Genomic DNA, 15,851 nt, shown 5'->3' on the forward strand with positions numbered 1-15,851 from the left:
TGCCACTTGGTACCAGTGCCATCTGGGGGAAATTATGTGCTGCTTCCTCAGCTGTAAGATGAGATAATAATAGTATGTATCACTGGAGACTAGTGGGAAGATTAAATGAGGTACGCAGTGTAAAGCTGGAATTTTAAAAAAATTATTCAAAATCCCACCCTCCAGCCCTGCCCTCTCTGCCAAGCCCAGCTTCACAGCACTGATGTCTCACGGCACTTCTCTTACATCCTTTCCTCCAAGCAGAACTTGCCTCTCAACCAGTGAAGGGAGTCCCAGATTTTCCTGGTTCTTGTTTCATCACTTCTATACACCGTCATGTCCTTGTTCCTGTTTTCCACCTGGCTGCAATTGACTCTGCTAACTGGTCTGGTTTGTGCTAGAGAAGGCTGTATTAGTTTCCTATCGCTGCTGTAACAAATTACCACAAATGCAGTGGCTCATAACAACAAAAATCTATTATCTTACATTTCTGGAGGTCGGAAGCCCAAAATGGGTCTCACTGGGCTAAAATCACCATGTTGGTGGGGCCGGTTGCTTCTAGAGGCTCTAAGGGAGAAATCCATTTCCGTGCCTCTTCCACCTTCTAGAGGCTGCCCGCATTCCTTGTTCTGTCTCTTTGCCTCACTGTCATCACATCTGCTTCTGTGACTCTAAAGCTGAAATTTTTACCACAACACCTATTTCAATATTATGATTATTCCTAATATGGTCCCATCTGGAATTTTTCTTTGAGTGGCAAGTTATTGCCTCTGTTAGAAGAAAAGCACAAGTTGGTAGAGAAAAGAAAGGCCATTTATGCATTCTCAGTTTGTGATTAAGAAGTTTTATCCCCTTCAGAGGCTGGGCCATAAAGGACAATAGTTTGTTTTAATTTCAGGGTGCAGAGAAAGTGACAGCGTATGTGCCTGATGCCATCTGGTATGACTATGAGACTGTAAGTAGCTTTGACTTTCTTAAACTCTTCAAGCTGCATAGACAAGATACGTCTGGGTAGACAGAAACATCTATCCATGCACTGAGGAATGTTTCTATCGTGTTTGCAGTGATTTCATAGCAGAGTCAGTAAAGTGAGACGAAGTCACTCGACATCAGTCATGATGAAATCTGTAAAAGATACTTTCATATACTTTATTCAGCAGCAAGATAAAGATGGAAGTAGAATGTCTCGTGGGCAAATATTGGGGCCGATGGACAATTTGAGCCTGGTTATAAGTGAGATTCTTGTTCAGAAAACTATCAGTTTGTATAACGTATGTCAAATAGCCTCAGCGTGATATATGTTCCCCAAGCCCCCAGCTGATCACAAAACCCGTTGTTCTTAAATTCTTTCCCTTTTCTTGCTTGATGCCTGACTAGATAGCAATTCAACTAGGTGGGAGAAGGAAAGAGCTGGAGATAACTCTGCGTGTGGTTAAGAGGTAGCGGTGATGTGCTCATGCCAATGTGTTTGATTTGTCTACGTGTATCAGGGGGGCCGAGTGAAATGGAGGAAGCAAAAAGTGGAGATGGAACTTCCTGGAGACAAAATTGGACTTCACCTTCGAGGAGGCTACATCTTCCCCACACAGCAGCCAGCCACAACCACTGTAGCCAGGTATAGCATGGCTGGGAGTTTCCTTTAAGGGGGAGGCTGACAAACCTAGTTGTTTCTGTTCCCATCTGTTGCCCATGTAGAAGATGCTGAAGCATTACGTGGAATGTGGGGAGGAAGGGTACGTGTGTGTGTGTGTGTGTGTGTGTGTGTGTGTGTGGTCATCAAACTGTTCCCTGGATTTCTGTGGGCCTCTTCTGGGGAAGCTGTGATTTAGAGCTGCATCCAAATGGATTTTGAAAGACCTAATCCTGTCCTTCCTTAACCCCCCGACTTTCCCCTCGAAACATACTGACTGCTAGGATGGTGAACCTTCCTAGTTTTCCTAGGAACATGTCAGTTTTAGCCCTGAAAGTCTCATGTTTTGGGAAACTTCTCAATTCCGGGCAAATGGGGTCTGTTGATCACTCCACCTTCCTTTATCAGACCATCGTTCTACCTTGCTAGGCACTCGACTCTTCATTCTCATTTCTAGGGAGTGGGGTCCACTTTCCACTCCCCTATAATCTCAATTTCCTGTTTCTTTCTTCCCACTGAGCCATTTCTTTCTTGTGATGCAAAACGTGGTTCAAAAATTACGTCCTGTGCACTTCATATCTCCTTCATGTCACTCATTTCTCCTTGATGATTCTTTGATGCTCAAATTATAGACTCCATCTGTACTAAAGAGGCACACATTCACATCTGTGTCTCTAAACGTATTAGCTAATTTGCTTTTAATAGATGTGGTTTTTTGGAGGTTAGAAGTCTTTTTCTTTTGAACCTTCCTTACTGCCATAATTTTTCAGATTTAAACTTTTGTGATACTGATGGAAAATACATATATATCCAAATACTACCTGGTTTCTTTTTCTCTAACTATTCAGCTTCATGCTGTTCTGCACACTGATACCAAAATTGTCTTTCCAAAGTGAAGATCTCAATTTGTTGCTTCCCAGATTAAAGTCTAAATTCTATCATTAGTAGGTTGCTCAAGGCCAACCATAATCTGGTTTCAAGTTAATCTGTGTCTCCTGACACACCTTACCACACACCTATAGAACAGCCATGCCAAAAATCTTGTTATTCTCCAAACATACTCATCTATTTCCCTGCATTTGGGCTTCAGCACTTATTACCCTTTTCAGCATTCTTTGCCTGATACATTCTTAATCATCTTCCAAATTACACTCTGATTTCATCTGCGAGAAATCTTCCCCAACAATTCCAGCAGAGGGTGTGCTGCCACTTCCAATTTTCTGGTCTTTTTTTTTTTTTTTTTTTTTTTTGCGGTACGCGGGCCTCTCACTGTTGTGGCCTCTCCCGTTGCGGAGCACAGGCTCCGGATGCGCAGGCTCAGTGGCCATGGCTCATGGGCCCAGCCGCTCTGCGGCATGTGGGATCTTCCCAGACCGGGGCACGGACCCGTGTCCCCTGCATCGGCAGGTGGACTCCCAACCACTGCGCCACCAGGGAAGCCCTTCTGGTCATTTTTTAATACTTTTTTTCCCTTAATATTGTTAAGTATTTCAGTCATAGTTATTCTATACTTTGTAACTGAAAAGTCTATTATCTAAAATCCTTAGTGGAATCTAAATCTATTGTTAGTTGTTTTTGCCAACTTTCTTTCATGTTGGCTTGTTACCTTGTGTATTTAGTAATGTTTTGGTTTTTCAAATGTGGTGATCTCAAGGATCCAAATAGGTCTCATTCCCCCAGAGATGCTTAGCCTGCTCTTTGGTTGCAAGCCAGGACTGTTGTCAACTTGGGTTTCACATTAGCACCCTTCAAGGACCATGTGTTTAATTTATCTAGGGCCAAGTAGTATTTTAGTGGGTGAGTCCTTAAGAGTATACAGTGTCCTCCAGAATATCTAGGCCACCATACTGCTCCAAGTGTCACTGTGGACTCCTGTAAGGATTTTAACTTTTGTGTCACTCTTTACTTTCTGTTTTGACTATTTGGTGAATATGTTTAATCTTTCTTACAATATTTAAGGTCATCAATGTAGTTCTGGTTTATTTGTTTTTGTATCTCTTAGACTTCCTAGCAATGAAAGCTATTCAGTACGTGTTAAGTGAAAGCAGGTGATTTTGTTGACACTGGAACCTGGCTTGCACAGGGCACAGTGGAAGGCTGACCTATGAAAGAATATAGTAGGGGGTGTGAGGGATGCAACAGGAGTAGGAAATCGGGAGGTGGTCTAGAGGAGGGGTGAAATAAGGAGAGATTTAAATGCAGTTGCTCCTTCTTTCTCCCTCTTTCTCTATGTGCATCTATTTCAGCATCTTTTGAGTAGTGTTTTGTGTTTTACATTCTGAGTTATAAAGCAGATAATTAGAATGTTTTCTTTTTCTCTCTCGAAATGAACTAATAATAAATAATCAAATTAGGAAAATTGCCATTATATAGATGGACCTTATTGTATTTTCTTGCTTTCTGAGTCAACATCGTTCTTAGGCAGGGAACAAATATATCCCCCTGACTGCAGTTAATACTTTTCCTCCATGTATCAGCTGTAAAATGATTAGGCTGAACCAGTTATTGTCTCAGATTTCTTTCTCTTCTAATAGCCTGTATTCAAAATAATAATAGCATCAGCAGGTTTTATTGTAGCTATTGCAGTGATTCTGGTGATTAAATTCTTGCCTCCTTCATAGATGTTTATTGCTAATGTTTAGAGTGGTGCTCTCGCCTGTGACATTACCCATTCTAGAAAGTGATACCCCTGTTGATTTTGCCTTTGTGCCTGAAGAAAAGCAGAACCATCTGCTGCTAGTAACCTGTCCAATTTGAAATCTGATAGAATCCTTCACAGCTCATTTAGCAAAATTCTTTGAGTCCCAAGTCTTTGCCTCTCACATAAATCTTGTTTCTCACAGTCGAAGGAACCCTCTTGGTCTTATCATTGCCCTGGATGACAACAAAGAAGCAAAAGGCGAACTTTTCTGGGATGATGGGGAAACGAAAGGTGAGCACAATGTTGCCGTTTCCAAACCTGCATCTTCGAGTTACTCCTGCTGGTCATTCAGTGGTGGGAGAAATCTCACCAGGCCCAGTAACATTAATCACTTGAGAGAAGAATTTTGATTTCAGTTGTGCTGTTCAGGAATAGTGGTAGTTGGACCACAGGTGGAAGGAAAACACATCTCTACCTCTTAGAATTCTCCCACTGGCCAGCTGCATATATAGGCTCTCATTGTATTATCAAATGGCACCTGAAAGAATTGTTTTCTAGACTGTTTCTGCCATTCAGTGCACACATCTTCCCTGCAAATACTTAGGAACAAACGTGGATGATGTGTAAAACCTACCTGTGCTAGTCAGGCAGTGAGAAGACACCTTTCTAGTGAACCCGAATCTAGCCATGCTTCTTAATCTGTCTCCAATACATTAATGATTCTTGTGGCTCAAGCTTAGGAAACAGCTTCACTTGAGGCATATGCCATGGAAGCGAACCTTTTCAAGGTTAAGGTAGGAAGGAAAAGGGAAAACAGTGTCTTGGCCTTGGAAACTCTCTCTCTAATCTTGTCATTCTCAACATGTAGCTTCAAGGAGTGCCGGGATGAAATCTGTCCTTCTGTAGTGGGCAGGCCAGAGTCTGACTTGTTTTAATCTCACTTTCAGATACTGTGGCCAATAAAGTTTACCTCTTATGTGAGTTCTCCGTCACCCAAGTGAGTAGTATATTTTTATGAATCTTAAGTGTGGGCTTTTATCTGACCATTAGCTCATATGTGTTTGTGAATGTGTGTAATTATATTTGTAGCTTCATTTATAACAATAGATGACCACATTTCAGTTTATGACTTAACACCTAATAATTGAATCATTCATGTTAGTAAAAAGAGGCAATGATATGGATAAATCAAAGCAGTCTTTTTAAATGAAGTTTTAAAAAATTTCTCTCTCTGTATGTGTGTTTCTCTCTCTCTCTCCTTTTTCCGCCCCCCTCAGGGGAAAAATAAGTTTGTACTTGAGCACACATTAGTAGAGACAGCTAAGAGCCATTCGGAGCGGTTTTGAGTATCTGGTCTAGGATGAAGTATTGGAGTGATTTGAGAATATGTGTATTTAAGGCAGATCTTTGTACTTAACTGTTTTGCAGAACCACTTGGATGTGAAGATTTTGCAATCAACCTACACAGACCCCAATAATTTAGCATTTAAAGAGATTAAAATCCTTGGGACCCAGGAACCTACCAATGTTACAGTGAAACACAACGGTGTTGAAATTCAAGTTTCTCCTAATGTCACTTATGATTCTAACCTCCAGGTAAAACCCCATTTTGTTGAGATAGTTTGTAAAGAATTCTTCATTGCTTATGATGTTCCTTCTTGCCAAGGTTGCATGGGTTTCTGAAGGACCAGAGCACACTCTGAAGACTGGGGAGGGGAGTCAGAGGGTTAGGACAGAAAAAAATAAAGAGTCGGCCAGAGCTGGGATTAACAAAGGAGCTGCTGACACATAGGAGGAGGTAAACTGGTCTTTTCATCTTTATTCCCTTATCTGCCCCTCAGTCTTCTGTCCTCTCTGACTGGAACAGAAGAAGAGTGAAGTCAGGAGTGTCGGGAACAGGATTGGAGGAAAACTGGGTCTGAAAGCTGCTGATTGATTGATGCTAGAAGGGTTGAGGTGGGAGGTGGGAGTCCCATTAATTAAAATTTCGAGGTGCTTTTTTTTTTTTTTTCTTTTACTGTATTGAGCTATATAGAGTCTCACTCCAACACATACATTTTTAGGAGATATTTTAAGTCAAAGAATTGGATAAGCTTAGCTAATGGCTACTCACTTGGTTAGGTGATAATAATAAAATAATTTTTCCTCACTTTTAATGAGGCCTGAAGTTCCTGGTTAGGGTGTAATCAGCTCCTCTGAAATCTTAGTGTTATGAGGAATCCTTTCCCCCCCACACTCCCTGCTACAGGTGCTCCAAATGATCTGGGATTGGGAACTACTGGGTCAGTGTGGTTTGTGAGGGACCGTCCAAATTTGGAGAAAATAAGTAAATTTAATCTTCTACTATAATGATATATTGGTTGCATTTGACATTTTGTCTTGACAACATACATTGAGGGTGCATACATTATAAAGTTAGAAATAAAGTATTATATGGCTAGTTGTGTGTACAGCAAAGTGCAAGCCATTTGAAAGATGCACATATAAAAATAAACTAATTAAATGTTTGATAAATATATTAATAAATATACAACCAAAGGAACTGTTTTATTGTTCGAATTTAGGTGGTGGAGAAACACATGAAACTATTGGGAAGGGGACAGGCAACCCAACCCTACCTCTAGGAAATGTTAATGTATATTCTGCCCAATTTCATATTCAAAGCTTAACAGAGTCATTGAGCAAACCTTTGGAGACATCAGGGCTAGCTAGAGCTGGACCTTGAAAGATGGTACATCTGGTAGAGATTTGTTCAGCTGCAAGTGACAGGAGACTCAGCAAAATGGTAGTTTAAACAAATTGGGATTTTTTTCCCTTCTGGGATTGGAAGTTTAGGCAGTGGTCAGTTGCTGGCATTGGTTTAGTGGCTCAAGGTTGTCAGGGTTGAGGTCTTTTCTTCTCTTGTGATTGGAAATGGTGGCTTAATTCCAGTCACTCTAGCCTTGTTAGAGAACAAATAATAATAAACAAAGACAAAGAAGCTGGAAGGAAAAGGGAAAGGTGAAGGTGAAGGGAAGGGAGGGGCGGGCCCTTAGATCAAGAAAGAAATACTTGGCCAATGGACTTGCACTTACCTATTAATGGCCACAGCTGTGTTACATGGCTTCAAAAAAATAGTTCTTAATGGAGAACTTTAGTGCTCTAAACTGAAATAGTAAGAAGGGAACTTTACAGAGGGCAGGCAGCTAGCAGTAAATTCCACAGATAAGCACCATTTTCCTAGAAAGGGCATTTGCTTAGATAAAGCAGTCAAGGTTGAGTTATCAGAATAAGCCAGTCTCGGGACTGAGAATAGCCTTTTGTTAGTCTGTGAGTACTGAATAACTAGAATAGGTAGGATCCAATTTTGGAAGGGGATCAGTTTGGACAGATTAACTTGTGGTCAGATTTTGGAGGGTTTTAGGTGCCAAAATAAGAAGGATCTGATCTGATTCTCAAAGGGTCTCATATTGATCCTTGAATCAATATGTGCCATTGTGAGAGCGTTGTTCTGGGGTGGGGTTTGAGGTACAGGGAAGTGCAAGATGAACGTAGACTGGGGAGAGACTGGAAGAAGGATGATAATCCTTAGCATGAGATTTCATGCCTCTAGACAAATGAGAACTTTCACTATGGAAATTACTAATTAAAGAGGAGATGACCATAAGAAAAACACATAGAAGAATATTAAATGTTTGAATTAGTGAATGGGACTCAAAGAAAATGTCAAGTCTTGAGGCTCTGGGCTTGGGGAAGTGAAGAGGCTGGGATGTTAGAAATGGAAGAAAATGTAATGATTTTGCCAACTCACCAGTTTTGCAGTTGGTGAAACTGAGACCCAAGGAATTGAAATAGTTTGTCTACGTTTCCACAGTGGAATGGAGGGGAGAACCCAGGCCACACAGGATTCTTATTTCTGTGTTTTTGCCCCTACTCCAGACCAGTGGGGAATGCTGTTTGGGGAATGGAGAACAAAATGATGAGCTCGGTATGGGGTGACACCACGTGCTTGTGTGTGCTGTGCTACAAGGGGGCTGCAGAAGAGAGCCTTCCTGACAAAATAAGGATCAGAAGAGGAGTCAGGGGAGGAAAGAAAGGGGTGATTACAGAAGGTTGTAGTTGACCTGATTCTTTTCAAAATGTTATGTACAAATTCTGATAGAATTGTGCCATTTGCCCTGTGGTTACTGGTTAGATCTCTGCCCTCTCTCTCTTTGTGTAAGCTCCAGTGCTATATTGCTTAGATTGTTGAGAGTCTGGTCTGATTTCTATTTTCTTTCCTAAAAGAAGTTTCAGACCTTACAAGGTCTTTGTCTTGAGGGTACATTTGCTTGATACTTTCCCATTCTTACAGGTGGCCCTTATCACAGAAATTGATCTTGTCCTGGGAGGAATATACACAGTGGAGTGGGATGTGAAGATAAGGGATGCAGAAAAAATAGACTGTTATCCTGATGAGAATGGTGCCTCTGCAGAAAACTGTACTGCCCGCGGCTGTGTCTGGGAGGTAACCGTAGTGATGGTGTTAATGTACATTAACGTCCCAGGATATTGAATATAGTTCCCTGTGCTATAGAGTAGGACCTTGTTGTGTATCCATCTTCTATATAACAGCTTGCATCTGCTAGCCCCAAACTCACAATCCATCCCTCCCCCACCCCCCTCCCCCTTGGCAACCTCAAGTCTGTTCTTTATGTCTGTGAGTCTGTTTCTGTTTTGTAGATAGGTTCGTTTGTGTCACAGTTTAGATTCCACATATAAGTGATATATATGGTATTTGTCTTTCTCTATCTAACTTACTTCACTCAGTACGATAATCCCTGGGTCCATCCATGTTGCTGCAAATGGCATTATTTCAGTCTTTTTTATGGCTGTGTAGTAGTCCATTGTATATATGTACCACATCTTCTTTATCCATTCATCTGTTGATGGACATTTAGGCTGTTTCTATGTCCTGGCTATTGTGAATAGTACAGCTATGAACATAGGGGTGCATGTATCTTTTTGAATTGTAGTTTTTTCTGGGTATATGCCCAGGAGTGGGATTGCTGAATCATATGTCAACTCTATTTTTAGTTTTTTGAGGGACCTCCATACTGTTTTCCACAGTGGCCACACCAATTTACATTCCCACCAACAGTGTAGGAGGATTCCCTTTTCTTCATACCCTCTCTAGCATTTATTTGTAGACTTTTTAATGATGGCCATTCCTAACAGTGCGAGGTGGTACCTCATTGTAATTTTGTAAAATCCTCTACACTTAATCTACAATTTCACAAGCATAGCACCAGTGCCTATATTACTACTTAAAATCCACAGAAAGGACAGACTTCCAAAGTAACCTGAGTTTTTATCTGGATGTGAAGAATAGGTAAGGATGGGAGTGGGACTTTTTTTTTACAAATATTTTACATGGAGACCAGGAATGAAAACTTATGTCACTACCAAAGAGTATATAAGAAAATGACTGGTTTTATCTTTATCTCCCTGCAAATTGCCTTTTCTAGCCCCTTTATATTTGATAATCTTAGAACTCATGCTGAGCTGGATTTGGCTTTACTTTTCAGGTATCTGGTTCTTTTCGAGTCCCTTTTTGCTATTTTGTCAATGATCTATACTCTGTCAGTGATGTTCAGTATGACTTACATGGGGCCACAGCTGTCCTCTCCTTAAAGTCTTCGTATGCCTACTTTTTGCCCTCCGTACCCGTGAACTCCCTCCGTCTGAATGTGACCTACCATAAGGATAACATGCTGCAGTTTAAGGTATGTGTTTACAGTATACGTGTCAAGTACCTACTTGGCACTTTTCATTTCCATTATTCTTTGCTAGTCAAGGTTACAGAACCCTGAAATCAGTCTGCTCTTCTAAGTTAGCCATGCTACAATATACTAGACCATTATCCTAAGAGTAATTGGAGACCATTGATGGAACAGTGACACCTGTTCTAAATTGCACTTTGAAACGATTACTGTGTCTACTGTAAGGAAAGTGGTTGGGAGGACAAGATTGAAAAAGGAGAGACAAGTTAGGAGGCTACTAGTTAGGAAATCCAGATGAGGGACTGAGCTTAAACCAGGAACAGAAAGGAGATGGAGAAGTGGACATCTTTGAGAGAATGAGAAGTAGCATTATGGGATCTGATGATTAATTACAAGTAGTCTATGGAGGGAGAGAGAAGCATCAAGACGATTACCATATTTCTAGCTTGTGTCTTTATATGGATGGTGGTGACATTAACTGGGATGGGAAAACTGAAAAGGTTTGAGCTTCGGCAAAGTAAAATGATGAGTTCAGTTCTGAACACTGATTTTGGGATATATGAAATACCTACAAGAGTGTACTGATCTCTTTCTCTCCCATGATGTAATTACATCTCAGGACAAGCGTTGGGCTGTTTTTGATATCTTTTTCACTACTGAATTGTAAGTTTCTCAAGGACAGGAATTTGTCCCTTCATCTCTGTGCTCCTGAAATGTAACACAAAGCTTAGGAGATAGTAAGTTCTCAAAAGTTTATTGAGAGAATAAATGAAAGACTCAGGCCAGCGTGGCATTGCTTGAAATGTTCTTGACAATCTGATATCAACCTGGACAGTGAGCTCTTTCACGTCTTCTAATGTAGGGATGATACTCTTTTATCTTTCTATCCTTACTGTAACACTGGCATGTGGTAAGCGCCTAATGAGTTGTTTTTTGTTTTTTGTTTTTGCGATACGCGGGCCTCTCACTGTTGTGGCCTCTCCCATTGCGGAGCACAGGCTCTGGACGCGCAGGCTCAGCGGCCATGGCTCACGGGCCCAGCCGCTCCGCAGCATGTGGGATCTTCCCGGACCGGGGCACGAACCCGTGTCCCCTGCACTGGCAGGCGGACTCTCAACCACTGCGCCACCAGGGAAGCCCCGCCTAATGGGTTTGAAATAAATGAACTTGATCAAGTTTCCAGGTTTAATTCTTTCCTATTCTACCTCCTGATTATATAGTAGCCTCTCCAAAATATTTGCCTCTTTCTTTTAATTCTCTGTGCCTTTGCATTTATATCTCTGCCAGGAAGCACTTGATTTTCATTCTGTGCTTGTTTAATGACTGAAAAGCTTTTTAAGACTCAGCCTTTTCCCTCATGAAACTGTCTCAGTCTTCCAGAAACATTGTTAGGCATTTCCTTTCCTATAACCTCACAATACTTCTGTATAGCTCTACATTAACACATATCACTCAGGTAGTGTGGGCACCTCTCTTTCACTTTCCATTAGTATGTGGACTTCTTAAAAGCAATAACTGTGTCTTACTCAGTTTAGTAATCCTTGTGTCTAGTACAGTATCAGGTAAGAATATAGTAGGTACTCAGTGAATCAATTTAGACCCCATTTTTAACAAGGACATCTATGATTATTTTAATCAAGTAGGGTTCATGTTTTTTGGGGGGGATTTTTTTTTCAGTTCAGAAGTGTTTTCAGGTATTCACATACAGTCACACACCCACACACCACACACAAAGTAATAAAGAATATATTCATAAATTCCAGACTGATTTCCCAAGGTAGAACCAATATCAAAGGAATGTGTTTATGTAATACAGGCTTTAAAAATGAGATATGACAGACTCAGATCAAAATAGTAAATGTGACATTGTTCTTTGATTTGTTAATTAAATTTCCAGTATCAAGAGCTTAAAGAAGACAAATGTAGCGTCCAGACTCTTTGTCAAAGACATCAAGTTTCTGCTAAGAGTATAGGTTTCAAGACAACTATACTTGCCTAAAATCTGTTTCCTCTGGTCCTAGATTTATGATCCCAGCAACAACCGGTATGAAGTTCCAGTCCCTCTCAACATACCCAGGGTTCCATCCAGCACCTCTGAGAGCCGACTCTATGATGTCCTCATTAAGAAGAATCCTTTTGGGATTGAAATTCGCCGGAAGAGTACAGGCACTGTAATGTAAATGGCTCTTAGTCTGACTTTGAATTGATGATTACCTGTATCATTGCCAGGTCCATTGTCCTTGGAGATATCTTGCTCAAAGCAACACACTGTCCATTTCCAGATTCATGAACAAGTTATTTCCTTCTGTTCTTATGAGAAACCTTTCATGCCCTGGGAATAATTCCTGAGGCAGCTACATGTACCTACAGATTCATTCAACAAATGTTTATGGGGTGCCTTCTCCATAGTACGTGGTTATAGAAGATGAGGTCTTTCTTTTTATGACAAAAAATAATAAGGAAATAACAAAAATAATTTAAGTTAAAATATGTAGAGGGGGCTTCCCTGGTGGCGCAGTGGTTGAGAGTCCGCCTGCCGATGCAGGGGACACGGGTTTGTGCCCCGGTCCGGGAAGATCCCACATGCCGCGGAGCGGCTAGGCCCGTGAGCCATGGCCGCTGAGCCTGCGCATCCGGAGCCTGTGCTCCACAATGGGAGAGGCCACGACAGTGAGAGGCCCGCGTACCGCAAAAAAAAAAAAAAAAATTATGTAGAGGTTTAGATGGTGACAACTGCTATGCAGGAAAAAGAACAGGGTAACTGATAATTATGGGGAGATTACTGCTTTTAATACTGTGGTCAGAGGTGTTCTCTCCAAGGAGGTGACATTTGAAATAGGACCTGGATGAGCAGAAGCAGCCTCCCCCGTGGAGATGGGGGAGGAGTGAGAACACTTCAAGCAGATTGAGTAGTCAGTGCACAGACCAAGAAACAGGAGCCAACTTGCCTTATTAAGGGGACAAAAGTCCAATGTGGTGGCAGTAGTATCGTAAGTAAGGAGGTGAGTGGGGGGAGATGAGCCAGGGGTCCAGGTGGCTTCAGATCAGGAATAGCCTTGAAGACGTCACAAGATGTTTCAATGAGAATCACTGAAGAATTGCAAACGGGTTGACATGATGTGAGATGCTTAAAAAATAATCATTCTGGATGCTGTGTAGAAAGTGGCCTACAGTGGGGCAAGGGTGGAAACTAGGCCTGCTGTGAAGTGGTGGCCGCTGAGATGGTGAGACTGATTGGATTTGGCATTCTGGAGGGACCAGTAGAAGGAGGTAGTGATAGAGGAAAATAGAAGAAAGAACTGGCTCCTGGGCTTGTATAGCAAGGGAGTCTATGATTATTTTAATCGTATAGACTTTATGTTTTGTGTGGGAGGTCAACAGGGGGGTTCTGGGTGGGAGGAGGAAATCAAGAGTTCAATTTCCCTGAGAAGTCAGTTGCTTGAAGCTATTAGAACAGCCCGTTTCTTTTGCAAACATACCCTTTTGTGTTGCAGTTGGGACTCTCAGCTCCTTGGCTTCACCTTCAACGACATGTTCATCCGCATCTCCACGCGCCTCCCCTCCCAGTACCTCTATGGCTTTGGGGAAACTGAGCACACAGCCTTTCGAAGAGACTTGAACTGGAACACGTGGGGAATGTTTTCCCGAGACCAACCCCCGGGGGTAAGGGCAGAGCATTTGGGATCTGTGTCTTTGCCTCTGTCCACCCACACTGTGTATGCTTCCTGTTTCATCTTTCCAGCACTCAACTTGGATGGTCACATTCTGCTTTTAGGCCAGTGGGCCAATTCTCGGGTTTCTTTGTTTCTTATGTGTTTATTTCACAGAGAAGACTAGGCACACCTTATCAATCAATTTGTTGAGTTTCTTTCTCAATCTCTGTCTTTTTTCCCCCTTTGTCTTCTAACCTCCTGCCACTTCTCCCCATGACTCTCCCAGTACAAGAAGAATTCCTATGGTGTCCACCCCTACTACATGGCACTGGAGGAGGATGGCAATGCCCATGGGGTCCTGCTGCTGAACAGCAACGCCATGGGTAAGATGATGCTGGCATCTCCCCTTACTTTTGTGAGACAGTCATCCTTGAGGAACTTCAGAATGTGTTTGATCATGTTGCCCCTGAAGTCAAAATTATTATCTTGTGGAGAGTGCTTTTTATTTTTTTTCTTCATTCTCTTTAGCAGTTCTGTTTATTTCAATTCAGTAACATGTAGTAATAAGAATTAACTCTTATTTGGCATAAACAACGTAAGAAGGGGTAGCAAAACCAAGCAAGTCCCAAGTATCCTGGAGGTCAGCCAGTGGGAGCCACTAATATAATTTGAATTAGTGATGAAGCTGGGGGTCAGAGCACTCGCTCTGGGGGTGCGAGGGTGTAAAGAAAATCTGCATGGTATATTGAAAAGGGGGTGGAAAATCAGGAAGTGGGGTTAAAAATCATGCTTGTGAAAATTGGTGAAATCTGAATATGGCCTCTACCTGAGTTAATAGTATTATATCAACATCAGTTTCCTGGTTTTGACAATGTACAATGGTTATGTAAGAAGTTATCATTAGGGCTTCCCTGGTGGCGCAGTGGTTGAGAGTCCGCCTGCCGATGCAGGGGACACGGGTTCGTGCCCCAGTCCGGGAAGATCCCACATGCCGCGGAGCGGCTGGGGCCGTGAGCCATGGCCGCTGAGCCTGTACGTCCGGAGCCTGTGTTCTGCAACAGGAGAGGCCACGACAGTGAGAGGCCCGCGTACCGCAAAAAAAAAAAAAAGAAGTTATCATTGGGGGAAGCTGGGTGAATTGTCCAAGAGAACTCTTAGTACTATTTTTGCAACTTCTTGTAAGTTTTAAACTATTCTGAAATAAAAATGATAATAACAATTTTAAAAGAGCAGAAGGACAAAACATATAATAAGGTAATAAGTGCATGAAAGGGAAGAAAATCCAGGCACAGATTACCCTGCAGACCTTCACTTAACTTTTTAAATTCTGAGTAGGTATAGTACAAAATACCTTCTCTCAGTACTCTACAATAAGGAGGCATAGGAAGAGGGAGAATGTATGAATTTCAGAGGTAATTTCTCACTTGAAGGTTTCCATATTGATTGGTATTTTCCTACATTTCCAGATGTGACATTCCAGCCCTTGCCTGCCTTGACATACCGTACCACAGGAGGAATTCTGGACTTCTATGTCTTCTTGGGGCCAACTCCAGAGCTTGTCACTCAGCAGTACACTGAGGTAGGAGGGAGTTCAACTGGTTACCAAGTATTAATACAGCACATTCTGTAGTTCTTAGATGATAACTAGAATTGTTGGTCTTTCTGGGAGACAGGTAGGCTGTAGAATAAGGAACAATAAATACATCCTGATAACCGTTATGGCCTCTCAGAGCATTGCAGACTAGCAGAAGTATCAATAGTAGTGGTGCCACTGGTGGTAGTTGGCAGTGACAGTGGTAGTAGTGGCGGTGGTGATGGTGGTGGTGGTGATGGTGGTGGTGGTGAGGGTGGTGGTGATGGTGGTGGTGATGGTGGTGATGGTGGTGATGGTGGTGGTGGTGGTGATGGTGGTGGTGATGGTGGTGGTGATGGTGGTGGTGGTGGGGATGATGGTGGTGGCAGTGAGGGTGGTGATTGCGGCGATGGTGGTGATGGTGGTGGTGGTGGTGATGATGGTGGTGGCAGTGGTGGCAGTGAGGGTGGTGATTGTGGTGAGGGTTGTGGTGGTGATGATGGCAATGGTAGTAATGGTGGTGGTGGCAGTGACAGTGATAATAGTGGTGATGGTGGTGATGATGGCAGTGATGATGGTGGTGGCAGTGAGAGTGGTGGCGGTGAGGGTGGTGATTGTGGTGGTGAGGGTTGTG

The 15,851-nt window shown here is 42.3% G+C and overlaps 1 protein-coding gene across 1 annotated transcript in view; it reads left to right on the plus strand.

Moving 5' to 3' along the window:
- Positions 1-15,851, plus strand: part of MGAM (maltase-glucoamylase) — an 88,924-nt gene that overhangs the window by 34,640 nt on the left and 38,433 nt on the right. The window contains exons 20-30 of the mRNA XM_082632820.1: positions 878-934; positions 1,470-1,594; positions 4,453-4,541; positions 5,198-5,247; positions 5,679-5,846; positions 8,584-8,736; positions 9,797-9,994; positions 12,013-12,167; positions 13,486-13,654; positions 13,931-14,027; positions 15,111-15,223. Coding sequence (XP_082488946.1) covers positions 878-934; positions 1,470-1,594; positions 4,453-4,541; positions 5,198-5,247; positions 5,679-5,846; positions 8,584-8,736; positions 9,797-9,994; positions 12,013-12,167; positions 13,486-13,654; positions 13,931-14,027; positions 15,111-15,223 — 1,374 coding nt within the window. The remainder of the gene's footprint in view (positions 1-877; positions 935-1,469; positions 1,595-4,452; positions 4,542-5,197; positions 5,248-5,678; positions 5,847-8,583; positions 8,737-9,796; positions 9,995-12,012; positions 12,168-13,485; positions 13,655-13,930; positions 14,028-15,110; positions 15,224-15,851) is intronic.

This window comes from Mesoplodon mirus, assembly GCF_964341445.2.
Source record: "Mesoplodon mirus genome assembly, chromosome: 9".
Taxonomy (NCBI): domain Eukaryota; kingdom Metazoa; phylum Chordata; class Mammalia; order Artiodactyla; family Ziphiidae; genus Mesoplodon; species Mesoplodon mirus.